The sequence below is a fragment of the Thamnophis elegans genome, chromosome 13 (genome assembly GCF_009769535.1).
Source record: "Thamnophis elegans isolate rThaEle1 chromosome 13, rThaEle1.pri, whole genome shotgun sequence".
Lineage (NCBI taxonomy): Eukaryota > Metazoa > Chordata > Lepidosauria > Squamata > Colubridae > Thamnophis > Thamnophis elegans.
In genome coordinates, this window is record NC_045553.1 from 2087870 (window position 1) to 2108367 (window position 20498).

The following is a 20498-nucleotide window of genomic DNA, read 5'->3' on the forward strand; positions in this document are numbered from 1 at the left end:
ATATCGTCCTCAGATTTTGTCACCCGCCACTCCATCTGGGGAGGGGGCAAAAAATCCTCAAAACTCACAGCTCAATGCTGGTGGTCGTCCGTCCCTCTCCCCCCCCCACCCAACCATATATATATTTTTAAAAATTAAGAATTATGCGGAAATGAATAAAAGCTATTTCTAGAAATGTGCTGCGCAGATTCATAGCTTAGTCTGCTTGGAGAGAGTCGCGGGTATAATTTTATACAACTGGAAATGTGTTGTTTTTTTTTTGTGGGGAGGGGGCTGGCTGTCACGCGATTCTCCTTTTGCGTCCTTCTGATAGAAGCCAAGTCTAAAACCACGTAACTAACTTAACAAAAGGGACACACGGTGGCTCAGTGGCTAAGATGCTGAGCTTGTCGATCACAAAGATTGGAGTTTGGTGGTTCGAATCCCCAGCGCCGCGTAACGGAGTGAGCTCCCATGACTTGTCCCAGCTTTTGCCAACCGAGCAGTTCGAAAACAGGTAAAAAATGCAAGTCGGAAAATAGGAGCCACCTTTGGTGGGAAGGGAACAGCATTCTGTGTGCCTTCGGTGTTGAGTCGTGCTGGCCACATGACCACGGAGATGTCTTCGAACAGCGCTGGCTCTTCGGCTTTGAAACGGAGATGAGCACTGCCCCCTAGAGTCTGGAACGACCAGCGCGTATGTCCGAGGGGAACTTTTACTGTATATATATATATATATGCAAAGTAGATTACCTAGTGATAATAATCCTGTCCTGATGCCTTTAAACATTGAACAATATTACTATTAACAATATGAATCCATAGCATCTGCCTTGGGAAGGACTTGATAAGTGGATAGGAGTGCAAGAGGGGAAACTTCACCTTAACAAAGGCGCCAATCCGCTTAACCAAAGGGGCAAAAGAAAAGTTGCAAAACGGTGTGTGTGTGTGTGTGTGTGTGTGTGAGTCACTGTCCTCGCTTAGCAACTGAAATGCCGGGCCCCAGTTATTGGCTGTAAATTGAGGACCCCCCTGTATTTGCATGGCTTTTAATGGCTTGGCATGGCTGGCCAGACCCCCAGAGGGAGGGGGAGAGAGAGAGAGAGGAAAGAAGTGGGAGGGGGAGAGAGGGGGGGAGGAGGGGGAGGGGAGGGAGAGAGAAAGGAAAGGGGAGGGACAGAGAAAAAGGGGAGGAGAGAGGGGGAAGAAGAAGGAGGGGGAGAGAGAGGGGAGAGGAAAGAGGGAAGGAGAGGGAGGGGAGGGAGAGAGAGAAAGGGAGGGAGGGGGAGAGAGGGAAGGAGAGGGAGAGAAAGGAGAGGGAGGGGGAGAGAGAGGGAAGGGGAGGAGAGGGAGAGAGAGAAAGGGAAGGAAAGGGAGAGAGAAGGAGAGGGGGAGAGAGAAAGAGGGGGAGGGGAGGGAGAGAGAGAAAGGGAGGGAGGGAAGGAGAGGAGGGGGAGAGAGGGAAGGAGGGAGAGAAAGGGAGGGAGAGGGAGGGAGGGAGAGAGGGAAGGAGAGGGGAGGGAGAGAGGGAAGGAGAGGGGAGAGGGAGGGAAGGAGAGAGAGAGAAAGAGAGGGGGAAGGAGAGAGAGGGAGAGAAAGAGGGAAGGAGAGAGAGGAGGAAGGAGAGTGTGTGTCTGTGTCCCGTGGGGGCGTGGCCGGGGCGTGGCAGCCGAGCGGGCGCGGATTGGCTGCCCGTGGGGAGGGGGAGGCGCGGTTTCCCGGCGGCCGCCCGATTGGTGGCCGGCGTGTGGCGGGCGTGGCCACGACCCTGGCCACGCCCCGCGGAGGGCTCCCTGGCAGGCGCGGCTGCGGCCGGAGAGGAAGCCGGAGCGGCGGAGCGAGGCAGCCGGGCGGGCGTCCGCGGGGGGCCATGAACACCATCAAGAACGTCCCGGCGCGCGTGCTGAGCCGCCGGGTCGGGCACAGCCTGGAGGCGGAGCGGGAGCAGTTCGACAAGAACCAGGCAAGGCTTTGGGGGGGGGGGGTTTCCCTTCTTCCCGGTAAGGAAGGGGGGGGGGGCTGCAAAGTGGGGAGGGGGCTCACTCATTGGGGGATCCCCCCTCTCCTCTTATGGGGAGGGGGCGCTGATGCGTCTGCCCCCCTCCTCCTCACCCTGCCTGCCCCCCCCTCCCCAGCCCCCCTCCCCCTCCTCTTTTATGGGGAGGGGGGCACGAGATACATTTGGCAACCCCCCCTCCCTCCTCTATGGGGAGGGGGCTCCGATCTGTCCCCACCATGAGTGAGCCCCCCCCCCCCTTTTTGCAACCCTTCCCTGTAAACTTAGACCCTTAACCTGCTTGCCCCCCCCAAAATCCCCATGCGACGTGGGGGGGGGGTAATCCAGACGCATTGGCGCCCCCTCCCCATAAAAGGGGAGGGGGATCGACCAAGCGTACCTGCACCCCAACCCTCGCCTCGTGGGGACCCCGCAGGCAGATCAGTGCCCCCTCCCCATAAAGGAGAGCTCTGCCAGATGTATCTTGCGCCCCCCCCCTCTCCCCATGGATGAAGGGGCAGGCAGGGTGAAGAGGGGGGGGTCCCCCTCCCCAGAAAATTGAGGGGGATCTACCTCTGCACACACCCCTTGCATGGGGGGGGGGAGGCAGGGTGAAGATCCAGGGCCTGTCAGGTTACAAAAAGGGGTGCTCATTCATCGTAGGGACCTCGCAGACCAACCAGCGCCCCCACCCCATAAAGGAGGGGGTCTATCATTTCTTGCCCCCCCCCAAGGGTGGAGGGCAGGCAGGGTGAGGAGGCCCTGGGGTGGTGGGGGTCGAGGTTTCCTAGGGGCTGTCAGGTTGTAAAGAGGGGGAGGGCACATTCATCGCGCAGACCCCCGCAGATGGATCAGCACCCCCCCCTCCATAAAAGAGGGGGGGTTACCAAGTGCATCTGCGTCCCCCCCCCCCATCCCTCTGCATGGTCTTCTCCTTCCCTGGAGCATCTTACCCCCCCTTCCAGAATGCATCCGATTTCTCCCCTGTCGTCGTCCCCCCCACCCACCATCTCATGCAGTTTATCTGGGGAGGGGGCCACCTTACTTCAAAGAAAACCCACCCAGTGCTGTGGTTGCTGGAAAGAACCCATAAGGAAGGCAATGGAGGGTGGGGATGGGGGGAAGGAAGAGGAGGAGGAAGGAAATCAGGATGAATGCCTTAAAGGCCCTTTCTCCCTTGAGGGTGGGAAAGGGGGTCTTTTGGGGGGGGGAGTGCAGACCTTAAAAAGCCACGCGGGCAGCCGAAATAAATACCCAACCTCCCCAGGCTCCCAATCACCCCATACATTCCAAGTTAATTATTATTATGAATATTGCAACGATGCAATGGTTATTTCTGAGTTTTAATTCTGCTGCCTTTCATTATTTGCAACGCTGTAAAACTTCTGGCTGTCTCCCGTGTCTCGTCTGGGATCTTTGGACCCCTGGGGAGGGCTGCTTTGAAAGCGGGGAGGGGGCTCCAATCTAAAAGGGTGGAAGTGGACTCTCTTCTCCCCCCTCCCCAATTTTTTTGGGGGAAAAAATATCAGCACCGCTGCCTGGCCAGCTGCAACTTCCGCAGCTGGGGATGTGAGCACCACCGGAGGAGGCCTTTGGTCAGAAAGGAACCGTTTAGGGAGCTGGGGTCTTATTTCTGAATATTTTATTTCTATTTTTTAAAACGTCTCGGCGTCTCTGCCCAACTGCCTGGATGTGCGATGCATTTTTAAAAACCTATAAATCACTTGATATTTCAGGGAAGGCTGCTAGATGAGGAGTTCAGTTGTGCAAAATATGTCTCTATATATATATCTTAAAATGTTGGTTATCCAAGAGTGCTCTCCATATATGTGCATATTCCTCCAGCGCACGCAAAATATGTCTCCCTCTGGCTGACCGGTGGGTGGGCGTGGAGGAATAAATCTCACAGCTTCCGCACAATGCCTTTGTTTTGGGTCGTTCAACTCTGCTGGCTCCACTTTTCTTCCTGAATATTTTGGATATGGATTTGGATCCTTTGCTCTGGAAAAGGCCCGAAATATCAGAGGCTTCCTGTCGATCCTTGCAAGCTTGTTGATCGTTTTTGGGTTGCTACCCCCAAGTTTCTGCATAGGCATGAATAGCTTCAGGATGGGGCTAGCAAAGGATACAAATTAAGATTTTATTTTATTTTTTTCTGCTGGGATGTGTTTGAGATTCGAGTTGCGATTCAGGGGTGAGGAAGGGAACGCACTCTGCACATGCTTAAGAGTGATTGCCGTCGCTGTTGCCAAGTTTCCGGCCACGACAGGATTTGTCTTTGTTGAAATTTGATGTATTTTCTCGATCTGTCGACCGTGTTTCTCAACCGTGGCTGTTCGAAGACAGTTGGACTTCAACTCCCAGAATTCCTCAGGCTGGGGGATTCTGGGAGTTGAAGTCCACCCGTTTTCAAGCAGCCAGGATTGAGAAAAAACCCACTTCTATAACATAACTATCTCCTCTGTGTATAATTTGGGGAAGCAAAAATTGAGCGTATTCCTAATTGATGCAATCATTTGTGATGATTCTAATCATTTCTATTTTTTCCTTGCCTTTTTTGGGACTATTGCATATCTTAAATCATCTTTTTCATAGGAATTTGTTGCTCTTTAGATGATCACGAATCCAGTTTTCATAGCTTTCCTGCCCACAGCAGCTGTTGAAGCGAGCAGAGAGTACAAAACATTTCTGTGCCACTAGGAAATATTTCCCTTTATATTTTAGGGTGGATTCGATGGAAATTCAATGGTGTATTTGTTTATTTTTCTTTTCCCGTTCAACGTAGAGACGTAGAGACGTGGATTATTTTTAACTAGCGGTGTCTTGATTTTTCTCAACGAAGGCGTTAGGAAATCACGTGAAGTCAAATGATTCTTTTACCATGTGCAGAATTCTTTCCCATTATTCAAAACGTCCCAAAGCCGCACTAGGGACAGAGGAGGCTGTTTAAAACGGTGGGAGTTTTTAAAACTGATTTAAAATGTAATATTTAGTGCCTAAGATGGCCCTTGGAGAGAACCAGGAAGTTGGCCAATCCTCTTTCACGGCTGAACACCTTTGTGCTAATTGTAGGTGACACGGCCTTGAATTTTTATGCGGAGACACAAACTCCCATTTTTTAAAAAAATCCATCTTCAAGTGAATTGGCAAACTTTCTTTCTAAGTTCCATTCTCACACTCTTTCTCAAAAGCACTTTGGGTTCCTTCCGACAAACTTAAACACACAACAAACTTTAGGATTCCCCCCCCCCCACCACCACCACACACACACACACCTAGTTATTCTAGCAAATCCAGTTTGGCATCTGCCAAGGCTTGGAGTCGTAAAAACATAACAAAAATCCATTTCAGGGTTTTGATCAGGCAGGCTGTTTGAATAACACACACACACACAAAAACACAATTTTAATTTCAATTCTTCGAAGCTGATAGCTTGATTTTCACGCCCCCGCCCCAAATTTGGCTGTCCCTTTCCCACAAGTAAGCAAAATCTACATTTCGTGCGTAGGTTATTGTCCTTGAGTAAAGCAAGGACGAAAAAATAGTTTTGTTTACATTAATCCAAAGTTGGCAGTTGCTGTTCGTGTTTGTCTTCCGGTATGAATTGTGTGATGATAATTATTATTATTATTAAAACAATGTTGGCCTCGTAATACCCGGGCTGAAATTTATGACTGTGCAAATGCAGATTGCTCCTGTAAATAGGTTTGCCTTGCAGCACAATAGAATAGAATAGCAAAGTTGGAAGGGACCTTGGAGGTCTTCTAGTCCAACCCCCTACTCAGGCAGGAAACCCTACACCGTTTCAGACAAATGGCTATCCAACATCTTATTAAAAACTTCCAGTGTTGGAGCATTCACAGCTTCTGGAGGCAACTTCTGTTCCACTGATTAATTGTTCTCACTGTCAGGAAATCTCTTCTTGGTTCTAAGTTGCTTTTCTCTTTGATTAGTTTCCACCCATTGCTTCTTGTTCTGCCCTCAGGTGCTTTGGAGAATAGCTTGAGTCCCTCTTCTTGGTGGCAACCCCTGAGATATTGGAAGATGCTATCATGTCTCCCCTGGTCCTCCTTTTCATTAAACTAGACCTACCCAGCTCCTGCAACCGTTCATTGTTGCTCTTCTCTGCACTCTTTCTAGAGTCTCCGCATCTTTTTTACATCACAGCTTTACATCCTAAGACATGTTTCGTTAGCTAGAAGGCTCCTTCCAATCTTTCTGGGGTACCTTTGCAAAATGTAGGTAAGAAGGATGTCCGTCTTAACAAAATATCCCAGTGACAGTCTGCATAGCTTAAGCTGTCTTGTGGATCTCTTTATCAAATTATTAAGTTTTGGTAGGCAAGCTAAACCTTTATCGGGGCACTTTAACTGACGTGTGAGTTATTGGGGTAATAATTGTCTGGCTGAGCCGCAGAAATTTTGGGTTGTGGTCCTACTGTTAATTGTTTCAGAAACTTCGCCATCTCCCTCGGTCCTGCAATTATCTCATGTATAAACACCTCTTCAGGATAGTTTTATAACCCCTGGTGAAGGAGAAAGCCATGAAATCTCTCAGGAACCCTTTGAAGTCACCGAGAATACGGATTTTCGATCAGTTTTGTGTCTTTTCAAAGAGCTCAGCTTGATGCTCGTAGCCTTCAATCAGAATAGAGATGAACGGGACCTTGGAGGTCTTCTAATTGAGCATTCCCCAACATTTCGGATCTCAGGGACCACTAAATTCATAATTTTAAATCCAGAGGACCACTAATAGGATCTGCCTAATGACCGGCGTGGCGGGCGTGGCTAGGTGGGCATGTGACTGGGTGGGCGTGGCCAACTCGATGTCACTCACGTCAAGGGGCGCCTCGCCAGCCTCTACCAGCCACTCCTCGCCTGCCCGCCCGGGCTCCTTAGGGCCCCCAACAGGAAGCAGTTGCTGGAGCTAAGCAGCCCCCAGGAGAAAGAGTTCAGTTCAAATTGGATCTGACCGAGAAAGAGGCTCAGCAGATGCTCCTCACTGAGGACTAGGAGCATGGTTTTTCCAAGCAGGGGGAAGACCTGCGGGAGTGGCAAGGTGCCGGCGCCTGGAGGCTCAGCGGGCTGAGATGGTCAGCCAGTTTCAGGCCAGGATGCAGTCCCACTGGAACGAGGCTCTCCGGCTCTTCCCCACCAGCGGCTCTTCCCTCCAGCCTTCGCCCAAAGCCCCCCACCAGGAGGCTGAAGCAGACCCCAAGTGGGAATTTCTGCCCCCCTTCGATCCCCACAAAAAGACCCCAAAGGGGGAGATTCTCTGCAGCAACACAAGCGTTCATTGCGCGTATTCTTAAAAACCTCCAGTGATGAAGCCCCCCGCAACTTCTGGTGGCAAGTTGTTCCACGGGTTAATTCTCCTCCCTGTTAGGAAGATTCTGCATAATTCCTGGTTCCTTCTCTCCTTGATAAGTTTCCACTCGTTGCTTCTTGTTCTGACTTGGAGAATAAATTGGCCCCCCTCCTCTCGGTGGCAGCCATTCAGATATTTGGAAAATTGCTCTCATATCATCCCTAATAAGGAGCCTACTCATCCCAGAGGCCGTCTCTCTCCTGCAAACCTTTCCGAGGGCTAATTCAACATAGAATCTCGGGGTCAGAAGGTACCCCAGAGGTCTTCTAGTCCAACCCCCCCTCAAGCAAGAGACTATAATACCATTTCAGACATGTTGCTCTCCAGTTAGTCTAAGATGCAAAGTGAAGATCAGCCTAAAAGGATCTTGGCATGGAAACGGAGGGCAAGATTCTTGGGATCCTAGACCGGCTGCTGGAAATCTACCTTTGGTCATGCCAAAAAAAAAAGGGGGATCCTTTTCAGATCACCAGCAAGGAGAAACCTAGCTGGGCTCCACACACACACGCACCCAGGTATATTATAAAAAGTGCTTCTGGAATTAATGATTAACTTTATATATTGCCTCTCTGACCCGAGATAGCTGGTGTGTTATCTCTTAGCTAGGAAAGATTTTGGAGCCCTGCTTGGATAAGGTGTGATGCAACTCTCTCTCCACCCCCCCCCACTTCAACGACACCCTGATCACAGCCATTGGAGGGTTTAAAAGCACAACGACTAAATATGTATACTTTTTTTTCGTTCTATTTCTTTAAAAAGAAAGGAGGAGGAAGATATATGTCAAAATTAAATATGTATACTGAACAGGAATTATAAATACCATCAACATAAAACGGAGCTTGCTCAGAAGCTGAAATACACCAAGTAAATGAGAGGAAGAGTGGGAAGTAGAGGAGAGAGGTAAGGGAGGAAGAGAGGGATAGGAGAGAGGGCAGGGGGGGAAGAGGAGGAGAGAAAGGAGGAGTGGAAAGGGGGAGAGAGGAGAAGGAGGAGAGGTAAGGAAAGAAGAGAGGGATAGGAGAGAGGAAGGGGAAGAGGAGGAGAGAAAGGGGGAGTGGAAAGGGGAGAGGAGAAGGAGAGAGGTAAGGAAAGAAGAGAGGGATAGGAGAGAGGAGGGGGAAGAGGAGGAGAGAAAGGAGGAGTGGAAAAGGGAGAGAGGAGAAGGAGAGAGGTAAGGGAAGAAGAGAGGGATAGGAGAGAGGAGGGGGAAGAGGAGGAAAGGAAGGAGGAATGGAAAGGGGAGAGAGGAGAAGGAGAGAGGTAAGGAAAGAAGAGAAGGAGAGGAGAGAGAAGAGGAGGAGTGGAAAGGGGAGAGAGAAGGAGAGAGGTAAGGAAAGAAGAGAGGGATAGGAGAGAGGAGGGGGAAGAGGAGGAGAGAAAGGAGGAGTGGAAAAGGGAGAGAGGAGAAGGAGAGAGGTAAGGGAAGAAGAGAGGGATAGGAGAGAGGAGGGGGAAGAGGAGGAAAGGAAGGAGGAATGGAAAGGGGAGAGAGGAGAAGGAGAGAGGTAAGGAAAGAAGAGAAGGAGAGGAGAGAGAAGAGGAGGAGTGGAAAGGGGAGAGAGAAGGAGAGAGGTAAGGAAAGAAGAGGATAGGAGAGAGGAGGAGAGAAAGGAGGAGTGGAAAGGGGAGAGGAGAAGGAGAGAGGTAAGGAAAGAAGAGAGGGATAGGAGAGAAGGGGGAAGAGGAGGAGAGAAAGGAGGAATGGAAAGGGGAGAGAGGAGAAGGAGAGGTAAGGAAAGAAGAGAGGGATAGGAGAGAGGAGGGGGAAGAGTAGAAGAGAAAGGAGGAGTGGAAAGGGGAGAGAGGAGAAGGAGAGAGGTAAGGAAAGAAGAGAGGGATAGAAGAGAGGAGGAGGAAGAGGAGGAGAGAAAGGAGGAGTGGAAAGGGGAGAGAGGAGAAGGAGAGAGGTAAGGGAAGAAGAGAAGGATAGGAGAGAGGAGGGAGAAGAGGAGAAGAAAAAGGAGGATTGGAAAGGGGAGAGAGGAAAAGGAGAGAGGTAAGGAAAGAAGAGAGGGATAGAAGAGGAGGGGGAAGAGGAGAAGAGAAAGGAGGAGTGGAAAGGAGAGAGGAGGAGAGAGGTAAGGAAAGAAGAGAAGAGAAGGATGACAGAGGGAAGAAAGGAGGGAGGGAGGGAGGAGAGAGAGGGAGAAGAAAGTGATGGATAAGGTACAAATATGGTGTATGGAGAGCAGAAGAGCCAATAATTGTTTTTTTGGAGTTGATGGTAAGATGAATTGATGTCGACATTTAATAATACAATACCATGTTGGCTATGTAATAAAATAATGTGAGATTATATGTTATGAAAATGAAAAAATAAAAACAACTTTATATACAACCCCCCCCCCCCCCAAACGTGGTTTCTTCTCCAGAGGATCAAAACCATTGAAAGGAGGAGAGAAGCAGAAGGAACAAAGAAAGAAAAGATGGATTTGGAAGAATATGGAAACTTGGGGGGTTGACCTGGTGGCCAGGATACCCCTCAGGTAGATGGGTCCGGCCCAAACTCTAGATGTCCTCTCCAGCGTTGGAGAAGGTCCATGGAGGAAGAGAAGTTCCATAATTGAAAGGAGAATCCCATCATTCCCCTTCATAACCGGCAGGGAAGGTCGTTAAACAAGGCAAAGCTTAACAGCTGTTCCTCTTAGCGGCAGAGATGTTGGGCTCCCTTTTTGGTTGAGGTCCACCTGTGCTTCCTTCTTCGGCCACAGTTTTATCCAGGAGGGAATTCTTGAGTTGTTGTACCTCAAATGTCCCCCCACCTCTGAGGATCTGGTCCTGTAAGGTTTCCTGGGAGGTGGACTAGATGTCCTCCAAAGATCCCTTCCAACTTTGTCGTTCTACAATTTTTTTCCTCCCTAACCGTCGCAAAGAAAGCACATCCCGATGAAGCCCCCACCCCTTCCATCCTCTGTGGGTTGAATTCATTCTGGCTCTCATTCTCTTGACATAAATGCGAGCTCCCTGCGTGGACATCCCTCCCTCTCCCTCCTTCTCTACTGGTGCCTGCCAAGAATGCTGGCTTGTTCGCTTCCCATCTGGGCCTCTTTTGAAATGGAAACTTGAGATAAGCTTTGTTCGCCCCGGACATCATTGTCTGTAAATTGGAGGTTGAGTCATCTCCTCTTAATTGCTTTTCCAAGGGGAACAACACAGCCAAGACAGAGGATGTTCCTCCACCTTCTTGGTAACTCCCAGCTGGATCTGTGTGGGAAGACCGTCGCAGCACACCCAGGAATGGCATCCTTGCATTCCTGTTCTCTGCCCGCCATGGGTGTCCCGGAAAGGCATGCCAGCTGTTGGCAGAGAGACGGCTGCCAGATGTCCTTCAATGGGATCACAGCTTGAAGTGTTAATAGCATTTTATAAGGCCACACGTGGAATGCGGCATTCGGTTTTGGTCGCCACGATGTAGAAAAGATGTGGAGACTTTAGAAAGAGTGCAGAGAAGAGCAAGAAAGAGGATTAGGGGACTGGAGGCTGAAACATATGAAGAACGGTTGCAGGAACTGGATTAGTTTAATGAAAAGAAGGACTAGGGGAGACAGGATAGCAGTCTTCCAGTATTTGAGGGATAGAATCAAGATCACGTGAAGTATTAATACCACTTTATAAGACCTTGGTAAGGCCACACTTGGAATATGGCATTCAGTTTTGGTCGCCACGATGTAAAAAAGATGTGGAGACTCTAGAAAGAGTGCAGAGAAGAGCAAGAAAGAGGATTAGGGGACTGGAGGCTAAAACATATGAAGAACGGTTGCAGGAACTGGGGATGTCTAGTTTAATGAAAAGAAGGACCAGGGGAGACATGATAGCAGTCTTCCGATATCTCAGGGGTTGCCCCAAAAGAAGAGGGAGTCAAGCTATTCTCCAAAGCACCAGAACAAGAAGCAATGGGTGGAAACTAATCAAGGAGAGAAGCAACTTAGAACTGAGGAGAAAGTTCCTGACAGTGAGAACAATTAATCAGTGGAACAGAAGTTGTAAATGCCCCAACACTGGAAGTCTTTAAGAAGATGTTGGATAGACATTTGTCTGAAGCGGTGTAGGGTTTCCTGCCTAGGCAGGGGGTTGGACTAGAAGACCTCCAAGGTCCCTTCCAACTCTGCTATTGTATTGTATTGATGTAGAAAAGATGTGGAGGCTCTAGAAAGAGTGCAGAGAAGAGTAAGAAAGATGATTAGGGGGCTGGAGACTAAAACATATGAAAAATGGTTGCAGGAACTGGGTAGGTCTAGTTTAATGAAAAGAAGGACCAGGGGAGACATGATAGCAGTCTTCCAGTATTTGAGGGATAGAATCAAGATCACGTGAAGGGTTGATACCACTTTATAAGGCCTTGGTAAGGCCACACTTGGAATATGGCATTCAGTTTTGGTTGCCACGATGTAGAAAAGATGTGGAGACTCTAGAAAGAGTGCAGAGAAGAGCAAGAAAGAGGATTAGGGGACTGGAGGCTGAAACATATGAAGAACGGTTGCAGGAAATGGGTTTAATGAAAAGAAGGACCAGGGGAGACATGATAGCAGCCTTCCAATATCTCAGGGGTTGCCCCAAAAGAAGAGGGAGTCAAGCTATTCTCCAAAGCACCAGGACAAGAAGCAATGGGTGGAAACTAATCAAGGAGAGAAGCAACTTAGAATTGAGGAGAAAGTTCCTGACAGTGAGAACAATTAATCAGTGGAACAGAAGTTGTGAATGCCCCAACACTGGAAGTCTTTAAGAAGATGTTGGAGAGCCATTTGTCTGAAACGGTGTAGGGTTTCCTGCCTAGGCAGGGGGTTGGACTAGAAGATCTCCAAGGTCCCTTCCAACTCTGCTATTGTATTGTATTGATGTAGAAAAGATGTGGAGACTCTAGAAAGAGTGCAGAGAAGAGCAAGAAAGATGATTAGGGGGCTGGAGGCCAAAACATACGAAGAACGGTTGCAGGAACTGGGAATGTTTAGTTTAATGAAAAGAAGGACCAGGGGAGACATGATAGCAGTGTTCCAATATCTCAGGGGTTGCCACAAAGAAGAGGGAGTCAAACTATTCTCCAAGACACCCGAGGGCAGAACAAGAAGCAATGGGTGGAAACTAATCGAGGAGAGAAGCAAGTTAGAACTCAGGAGAAATTTCCTGACAGTGAGAACAATTAATCAGTGGAACAGAAGTTGCCTCCAAAAGTTGGGAACGCCCCAACACTGGAAGTCTTTAAGAAGATGTTGGAGAGCCATTTGTCTGAAACAGTGTAGGGTTTCCTGTCTAGGCAGGGGGTTGGACTAGAAGACCTCCAAGGTCCCTTCCAACTCTGCTATTGTATTGTATTGATGTAGAAAAGATGTGAAGACTCTGGAAAGAGTGCAGAGAAGAGCAAGAAAGAGGATTAGGGGACTGGGAGGCCAAAACATATGAAGAACGGTTGCAGGAACTGGGTATGTCTATTTTAATGAAAAGAAGGACCAGGGGATTCATGATAGCAGTCTTCCAATATCTCAGGGGCTGCCCCAAAAGAAGAGGGAGTCAAGCTATTCTCCAAAGCACCAGAACAAGAAGCAACGGGTGGAAACTAATCAAGGAGAGAAGCAACTTAGAACCGAGGAGAAATTTCCTGACAGTGAGATCAATTAATCAGTGGAACAGAAGTTGTGAATGACCCAACACTGGTAGTCTTTAAGGAGATGCTGGATAGCCATTTGTCTGAAACGATGTAGGGTTTCCTGCCTAGGCAGGGGGGTGGACTAGAAGACCTCCAAGGTCCCTTCCAACTCTGCTATTGCATTGTATTGTATTGGCTTCGATTGGAATTACAAGCTCTCCTGAGATGTTTTCGGGGCGATTTGGCTCACCCGAGGTCAAATGACAACTCACGGGAAGCTGACACCAATACGTTGGTGTCGTGTTCCTTCCTCCTCCTTCTGCGGCTGAAGAATCAGGTGCCGAAGGGGAAATGAGATCACCGCGACGGAAACGAGGCTTTCACAACAAGGAAGCCGCCGGTGTCGAAACTAGAAAGACAAGTTCGTCTTCTAAGGACGAAGCTGAAGGTCCCTCTGGTGACTTCATCTCGCTTCCCCTTTTCTCCTCCCTGGGTCCTTTCGGAAGAAGGCGGGGGGAGACGGTGGGTGCTTGGGAAGCTGGCATGAAGAGCCTGTTTGGTGGAAGGTGCTCAGATTTGGAAATGGGGTGTGTCCGGGTCTCCAAGCGTGATACTAGAAGCAACAATCGCACAGTTCAACAATAACGCCAATCAAGGAGTTAACAATTTAGAAAAGGGAACAACAGCCGAATCAAGGGACCATCAAGAAAATAACACGCTCACATGGCAAACTAGTAGTACCCCCCCCCCCGTTTCCCCCAAAATAGGACCTCCCTGGATAATAATCCCAATCGGAGCTTTTGAGCACAGGGGCTAAAATAAGACCCTCCCCCGGAAATACTGCAACACAGCAGCAGCCATGAGGTGACCCCACTCACCTCTTCCTCCTGCACCTCAAAAATAATAAGACCTCCCCGAAAATAAGGCCAAGTGTTTATTTTAGGGTGGGGGGGGGCAAAAGAAAATAAGACCCTGTCTTATTTTCAGGGGAAACTCAGTGTATAGATAGATGATAGATAGATAGATAGATAGATAGATAGATAGATAGATAGATAGATAGATAGATAGATAGATGATAGATAGATATATGATAGATGATAGATAGATAGATAGATAGATAGATAGATAGATAGATAGATAGATAGATAGATAGATAGATAGATGATAGATAGATAGACAGACACAGACACAGATGGATAGATATAGAAATAAATATAGATGATGGATAGATTGATAGAGATAAAGAGATGACAGATAGATAGATGATGATAGATAGATAGATAGATAGATAGATAGATAGATAGATATAGACTGAGATATAATAGATATATAGTTATAGAGATAGAGATAGATATAATAGATATTGATATAGAGATAGATTATAGATAGATTAGATAGATAGATAAGGGAGGGAGGGAGGGAGAGAGAGAGAGAGAGAGAGGGAGGGAGGGAGAGAGAGGGACGCCCAGAGTCTCTAGGGAGTGGGCAGCATACAAATGTCAATAAACCTAAACCTAGATGATAGATAGATATAGATAGATAGACAGACAGACAGACAGACATAGAAATAAATATAGATGATGGATAGAGATAAGAGATGACAGAGAGATAGAGATATAGATAGATGGATGGATGGATGGATGGATGGATGGATAGATAGATGGATAGATGGATAGATAGATGGATGATAGATATAGATAGACACACAGACAGATGGATATAGAAATAAATATAGATGGAGAGATTGATAGAGATAAAGAGATGACAGATAGACAGACAGACAGGCACGGTTTTCCCGAAAATAAGACCTCCCCGGATAATAAGCCCAATCGGAACTTTTGAGCACATGCACTAAAATAAGCCCTCCCTTGAAAATATTGCAACACAGCAGCAGCCACGAGGTGACCCCGCTCGCCTCCTCCTCCTGCACCTCAAAAATAATAAGACCCTCCTCGAAAATTAGCCCAGGTGCTTATTTCGGGGGGTCAAAAGAAAATAAGACCCTGTCTTATTTCCGGGCAAACATGGAAATTGGGTAACAAAACACCTGCAAGAAAACAAGCCATGCGCCGAGAGCATCAAGGGCACCATAGTTCACCTCTGAGCCAATTTGAGAAGTGGGTGAGCTGTGGTCCCATTTCACAGGCTTTCGTGGACCGATGAACAGGTCCTTCTGCAAAGAGGTGGTTCATTGGACTAGTGGCAAAGGATTTGTGCGTCTCTAGATGGATGGGACAATGGCACGACGATCTTCCGGGTGCTTCGAAATGGTTCCACCACAAATGCGCGTACGACAAAAGCGCGTGTGACAAAACCGCGCCGTCAAAACTGCAGAGCCGAATGAGCGCTGAAGCGCGCCGACAACAGCGCGCTGACAGAAGCGCGCTGTAACATAACCCTAAACCTTACCTTAACTTAAATCGCGCTTCTGTCGGCGCGCTTTTGACATCGCGGTTTTAGCGCCGCGGTTTTGTCGGCACGCTTTTGATGTTCGCGGTTAAGTCGTGCCACGCTTCGAAATATCCCTTCTCTCCATCTTTTTGGGGCTGATGGAGGTGGATGGAAGGTCAGCGGATCTGGAGGACGCCAAGAGAGCTTCTCCTGTTGTAGGACCTCTCCATGGCTTCATCCGCAGGGAACATTGTGCTCAGCTGCTGGCATGTTGCCCTGGCTAAGCCTCGGAGCGCATTGACCTATTGTTCTCTGCTATCTCGGTCAACCGATTAAGCAAGGATACTGAAGATCAAACACATTCCACATGGCACGTAACCTTTATCCGTGGCTCTCCCGTGAATCATCCTACAAGATCCTTCACCCGGCCGCTGAATTCACCTGGTTTTAATACACACAGTATATGGTGAAAGAGAAACTAGCCTCCGCCCGCTGACTCACAATAATAATAGTAATAATAATAGGTGCCTTGAGTGCATGCCATTTCAGAATCACAGAGCTGGAAGGGACCTTGGAGGTCTTCTAGTCCAACCCCCTGCTCAAGCAGGAGGCCCTATACCATTTCAGAATCACAGAGCTGGAAGGGACCTTGGAGGTCTTCTAGTCCAACCCCATTGTCAAGGAGGAGGCCCTGTGCCATTTCAGAATGACAGAGCTGGAAGGGACCTTGGAGGTCTTCTAGTCCAACCCCATTGTCAAGCAGGAGGCCCTGTGCCGTTTCAGAATCACAGAGCTGGAAGGGACCTTGGAGGTCTTCTAGTCCATCCCCCTGCTCAAGCAGGAGGCCCTGTGCCATTTCAGAATCACAGAGCTGGAAGGGACCTTGGAGGTCTTCTAGTCCAACCCCCTGCTCAAGCAGGAGGCCCTGTGCCATTTCAGAATCACAGAGCTGGAAGGGACCTTGGAGGTCTTCTAGTCCAACCCCCTGCTCAAGCAGGAGGCCCTGTGCCATTTCAGAATCACAGAGCTGGAAGGGACCTTGGAGGTCTTCTAGTCCAACCCCCTGCTCAAGCAGGAGGCCCTGTGCCATTTCAGAATCACAGAGCTGGAAGGGACCTTGGAGGTCTTCTAGTCCAACCCCCTGCTCAAGCAAGACACCTTATAATACCTATACCATTTCAGAGAGCTTCACTAAGGAAGCTGGATTGAGAAAGTTTTCTCCAACTCCCCAGTGTTTTAACACCAAAAGTGTTTCCATGTGCAATCGACAGCGTGCCAAGAATGTGGATGGTGGATGGATGCTTACGAGGGTGTGCCACCCACCCACTTGCTAACCACACTGCTGTGCGCATTTCACCTGGCCTGCTTTACGTCAGCTGGTTTCAAAAAATTGCACAACGGGCTGGAACAACTGGCGTGCATTGCTCCACGCATGAGAATCCCGAGGGAGGCCTCCCTGGTTTTTTCCTGGATTCGCCCACTCGGTTGGCATTCCTAGAAACTGCAGGAGGAGAAAAGAAACAGCGATTTCCCAAAGCCGACAAACCCACAGAGTTTTCGCGCATGGCGTGAAATACGACCCAGCCTTGAGAACATGGCTGAAATGTCTCCTCTTTTCCCCTTCATGCATCTGGTGACTTGGCAGCCTTGCTAAAAAAAAAACCTTTTCTCCTCCGAGATCAGCAAAAAATCCTAATTAAGTATTTAGCATGCCAGGCCGAGGTGATGAGCCCCCTCCTCCTCCTCCTCTTCAAAATCCTCTTTAAGTGACGGCTTCGTGAGATGATAACAGAAGGTTATCCATGGTTTTCTCCTTAATGGGAGAATCGGATTTCTTCCGGCAAATACGTGTGTTTTTTTCTTTTTTCAAGGTCTCTGGGCCAGGATCCACAATTTCTCTTGAGTGCAAGTCATGAATGCAAGGAAATCGATCTTTTTCGCAGTTATTGTAAGTTCAAACAATTGCTCCACAAATGGTTGAGAACTGCCAGTAGATGTTAAAAAAGATGCGGAGACTCTAGAAAGAGTGCAGAGAAGAGCAACAAAGAGGATTTACAGGGCTGAAGGCTAAAACATACGAAGAACGGTTGCAGGAACTGGGAATGTCTAGTTTAATACAAAGACTAGGGGAGACATGATAGCAGTGTTCCGATATCTCAGGGGTTGCCCCAAAGAAAAGGGAGTCAAGCTATTCTCCAAGGCACCTGAGGGTAGAACAAGAAGCAATGGGTGGAAACTAATCAAGAAGAGAAGCAACTTAGAACTGAGAAGAAATTTCTTAACGTTGAGAATAATTAATCAGTGGAACAGAAGTTGCCTCCAGAAGTTGTGAATGCCCCAACACCGGAAGTCTTTAAGAAGAGGTTGGATAGCCATTTGTCTGAAACGGTGTAGGGTTTCCTGCCTAGGCAGGGGGTTGGACTAGAAGACCTCCAAGGTCCCTTCCAACTCTGCTATTGTATTGTATGGTATTGATGTAGAAAAAGATGCGGAGACTCTAGAAAGAGTGCAGAGAAGAGCAACAAAGAGGATTAGGGGACTGGAGACTAAAACATAGGAAGAACGGTTGCAGGAACTGGGTATGTCTACTTTAATGAAAAGAAAGACTAGGGGAGACATGATAGCAGTCTTCCAATATCTCAGGGGTTGCCCCAAAGAAGAGGGAGTCAAACTATTCTCCAAACTATTCTCCGAGGGTAGAACAAGAAGCAATGGAGGGAAACTAATCAAGGAGAGAAGCAACTTAGAACTGAGGAGAAATTTCCTGACAGAACAATTAATCAGTGGGACAGAAATTGCCTCCAGAAGTTGTGAAAGCCCCAACACTGGAAGTCTTTAAGAAGATGTTGGATAGGATTGGATTGGATTTATTTCATTTATATGCCACCCTTTTCCCCGAAGGGGACTCAGGGCGGCTCACAACTCAGTTGCATTTGTCTGAAATGGTGTAGGGTTTCCTGCCTAGGCAGAGGGTTGGACTAGAAGACCTCCAAGGTCCCATCCAACTCTGTTAAATTAAGACAGCAACCTAACCGCAGAGTAGTGGTTCGTTGCAGGCGGTGCGCCCTAGTACGGGCGTACTGGAGCCTGCCCGGAGTACCAGGTACCGTTCCGGGATCCGGAATTCACCACGGCCGCGGAATCCTTTTCTCGAATCTAACTCTTTTGGGGAATTGCAACTTGGAAAATGAAACGAAAATCCCAAAATCCCGGAAAGGGGGGGAGAAAAAATCAGGTGCCCCATAAGCTGCAAATGTTCCTCAGGCATCCCATGTTGCATCGAGGCTTTGGGGGTGAAATCTAGCAAGGTGTGCCAGAAGCGAATCCTGGGATTTTGCAAGTCAGGGATTTTTTCAATTTCCTTTTCGGCTGTCTTGAAAAGCTTCTCAGGTTCCAAAAGTCCTTCAAACGCGGCTCTAACTTCCCCGGTTCCGCCGGGCGCCGAGCACTTGTGGAATCTCAATGCGGGGACCCACAATGGTGGCTCTGTGCGAAAGGAGGTCAGGGCTGCCCCTTGAACGGAGCGCAGCGTCTCCCGGTCGGTAGAAGCCGCTAACCCTCCTAGCCGAGCTGCAGGGTGGCCGGGTGAAAACCTGCAGGTGGCATTGGTTGAATGTGTGAATGTACGCGGGACTCTGCGGGAATGCAGTCCCATCCTTTTGGAAATGATAATACAGGTCGTCCTGTACTACGACCATTGAGGCCCAAGTTCCTGTCACTAAGTCAATCCTTACGACGATCATTGAGGCCCAAATTCCTGTCACTAAGTGAATCCTTACAACGATCATTGAGGCCCAAATTCCTGTCACTAAGTGAATCATTACAATGATAATTGAGGCCCAAATTCCTTTCGCTAAGTGAATCCTTACGACAATCATTGAGGCCCAAATTCCTGTCACTAAGTGAATCATTACAACGATCATTGAGGCCCAAATTCCTGTCACTGTGAATCATTATGATGATTATTGAGGCCCACATTCATGTCACTAACTGAATCATTACAATGATTATTGAGGCCCACATTCCTGTCACTAAGTGAATCATTATGACGATCATTGAGGCCCAAATTCCTGTCGCCAAGTGAATCCTTATGTCGATCATTGAGGCCCAAATTCCTGTCGCTAAGTGAATCCTTATGTCGATCATTGAGGCCCAAATTCCTGTCACTAAGTGAATCCTGATGACGATCATTGAGGCTCAAATTCCTGTCACTAAGTGAATCATTATGACGATCATTGAGGCCCAAATTCCTGTCGCTAAGTGAATCCTTACAACGATCATTGAGGCCCAAATTCCTGTCACTAAGTGAACCATTATGACGATCATTGAGGCCTAAATTCCTGTCGCTAAGTGAACCATTATGATGATTATTGAGGCCCAAATTCCTGCCACTAAGTGAATCATTACGATGATCATTGCGGCCCAAATTCCTCTCGCTATGTGAATCCTTAAACAATCATTAGAGACTCAAATTCCTGCCACTAAGTGGATCACGTGTTAAGGGAGCTTTGCCCCATTTTACGACCTTTTAGGCCACCACTGTTAAGTTGGGAACACGGTTGTTAAGCGAATTGGGTTTCCCCCGATGACTTCGCTTGTCAGAAGGTCGCAAAAGCGAATCATAGGACCCCGGGACAATGCACACACCGTCATAAACACGAGTCAGTTGCCCAGCGTCTGAATTTTGATCACGTGAGCAGGGGGGAGACAGCAACGGTCATGCGAAAAATGGTCGTGAGTCACCTTTTTTCAGCGCCGTCGTATTTTGAATGATCGCTAAGCGAACCGATCAACTAAATCAATCAAATCTTGACTAACCAGCAACCATTCAGAGTTATGACGGATCAAAGGAAGAGGAAGGCGTGTGTGTGGGATATGTATTGAGTTATTCGTTATAAATTATTATAAACATAAAGAGTAAACATTATATAAACATATAGAGAGTAAGAGAAGGAGAGGAGGGAGGAAGGGAGAGAAAGAGAAGGAGAGAGGGGAGGAAGGGAGAGAAAGAGAAGGAGAGGAGGGAGGAAGGGAGAGAAAGAGAAGGAGAGGAGGGAGGAAGGGAGAGAAAGAGAAGGAGAGGAGGGAGGAAGAGAGAGAAAGAGAAGGAGAGGAGGGAGGAAGAGAGAGAAAGGGAAGGAGAGGAGGGAGGAAGGGAGAGAAAGAGGAGAGGAGGGAGGAAGA

The 20498-nt window shown here is 48.3% G+C and overlaps 1 protein-coding gene across 1 annotated transcript in view; it reads left to right on the top strand.

Annotated features, from left to right (window-relative positions):
- The first annotated feature begins 1765 nt into the window (after positions 1 to 1765).
- Positions 1766 to 20498, top strand: part of HIP1R (huntingtin interacting protein 1 related) — a 66914-nt gene continuing 48181 nt past the window's right edge. The window contains exon 1 of the mRNA XM_032229112.1: positions 1766 to 1942. Coding sequence (XP_032085003.1) covers positions 1850 to 1942 — 93 coding nt within the window. The 5' untranslated portion in view covers positions 1766 to 1849. The remainder of the gene's footprint in view (positions 1943 to 20498) is intronic.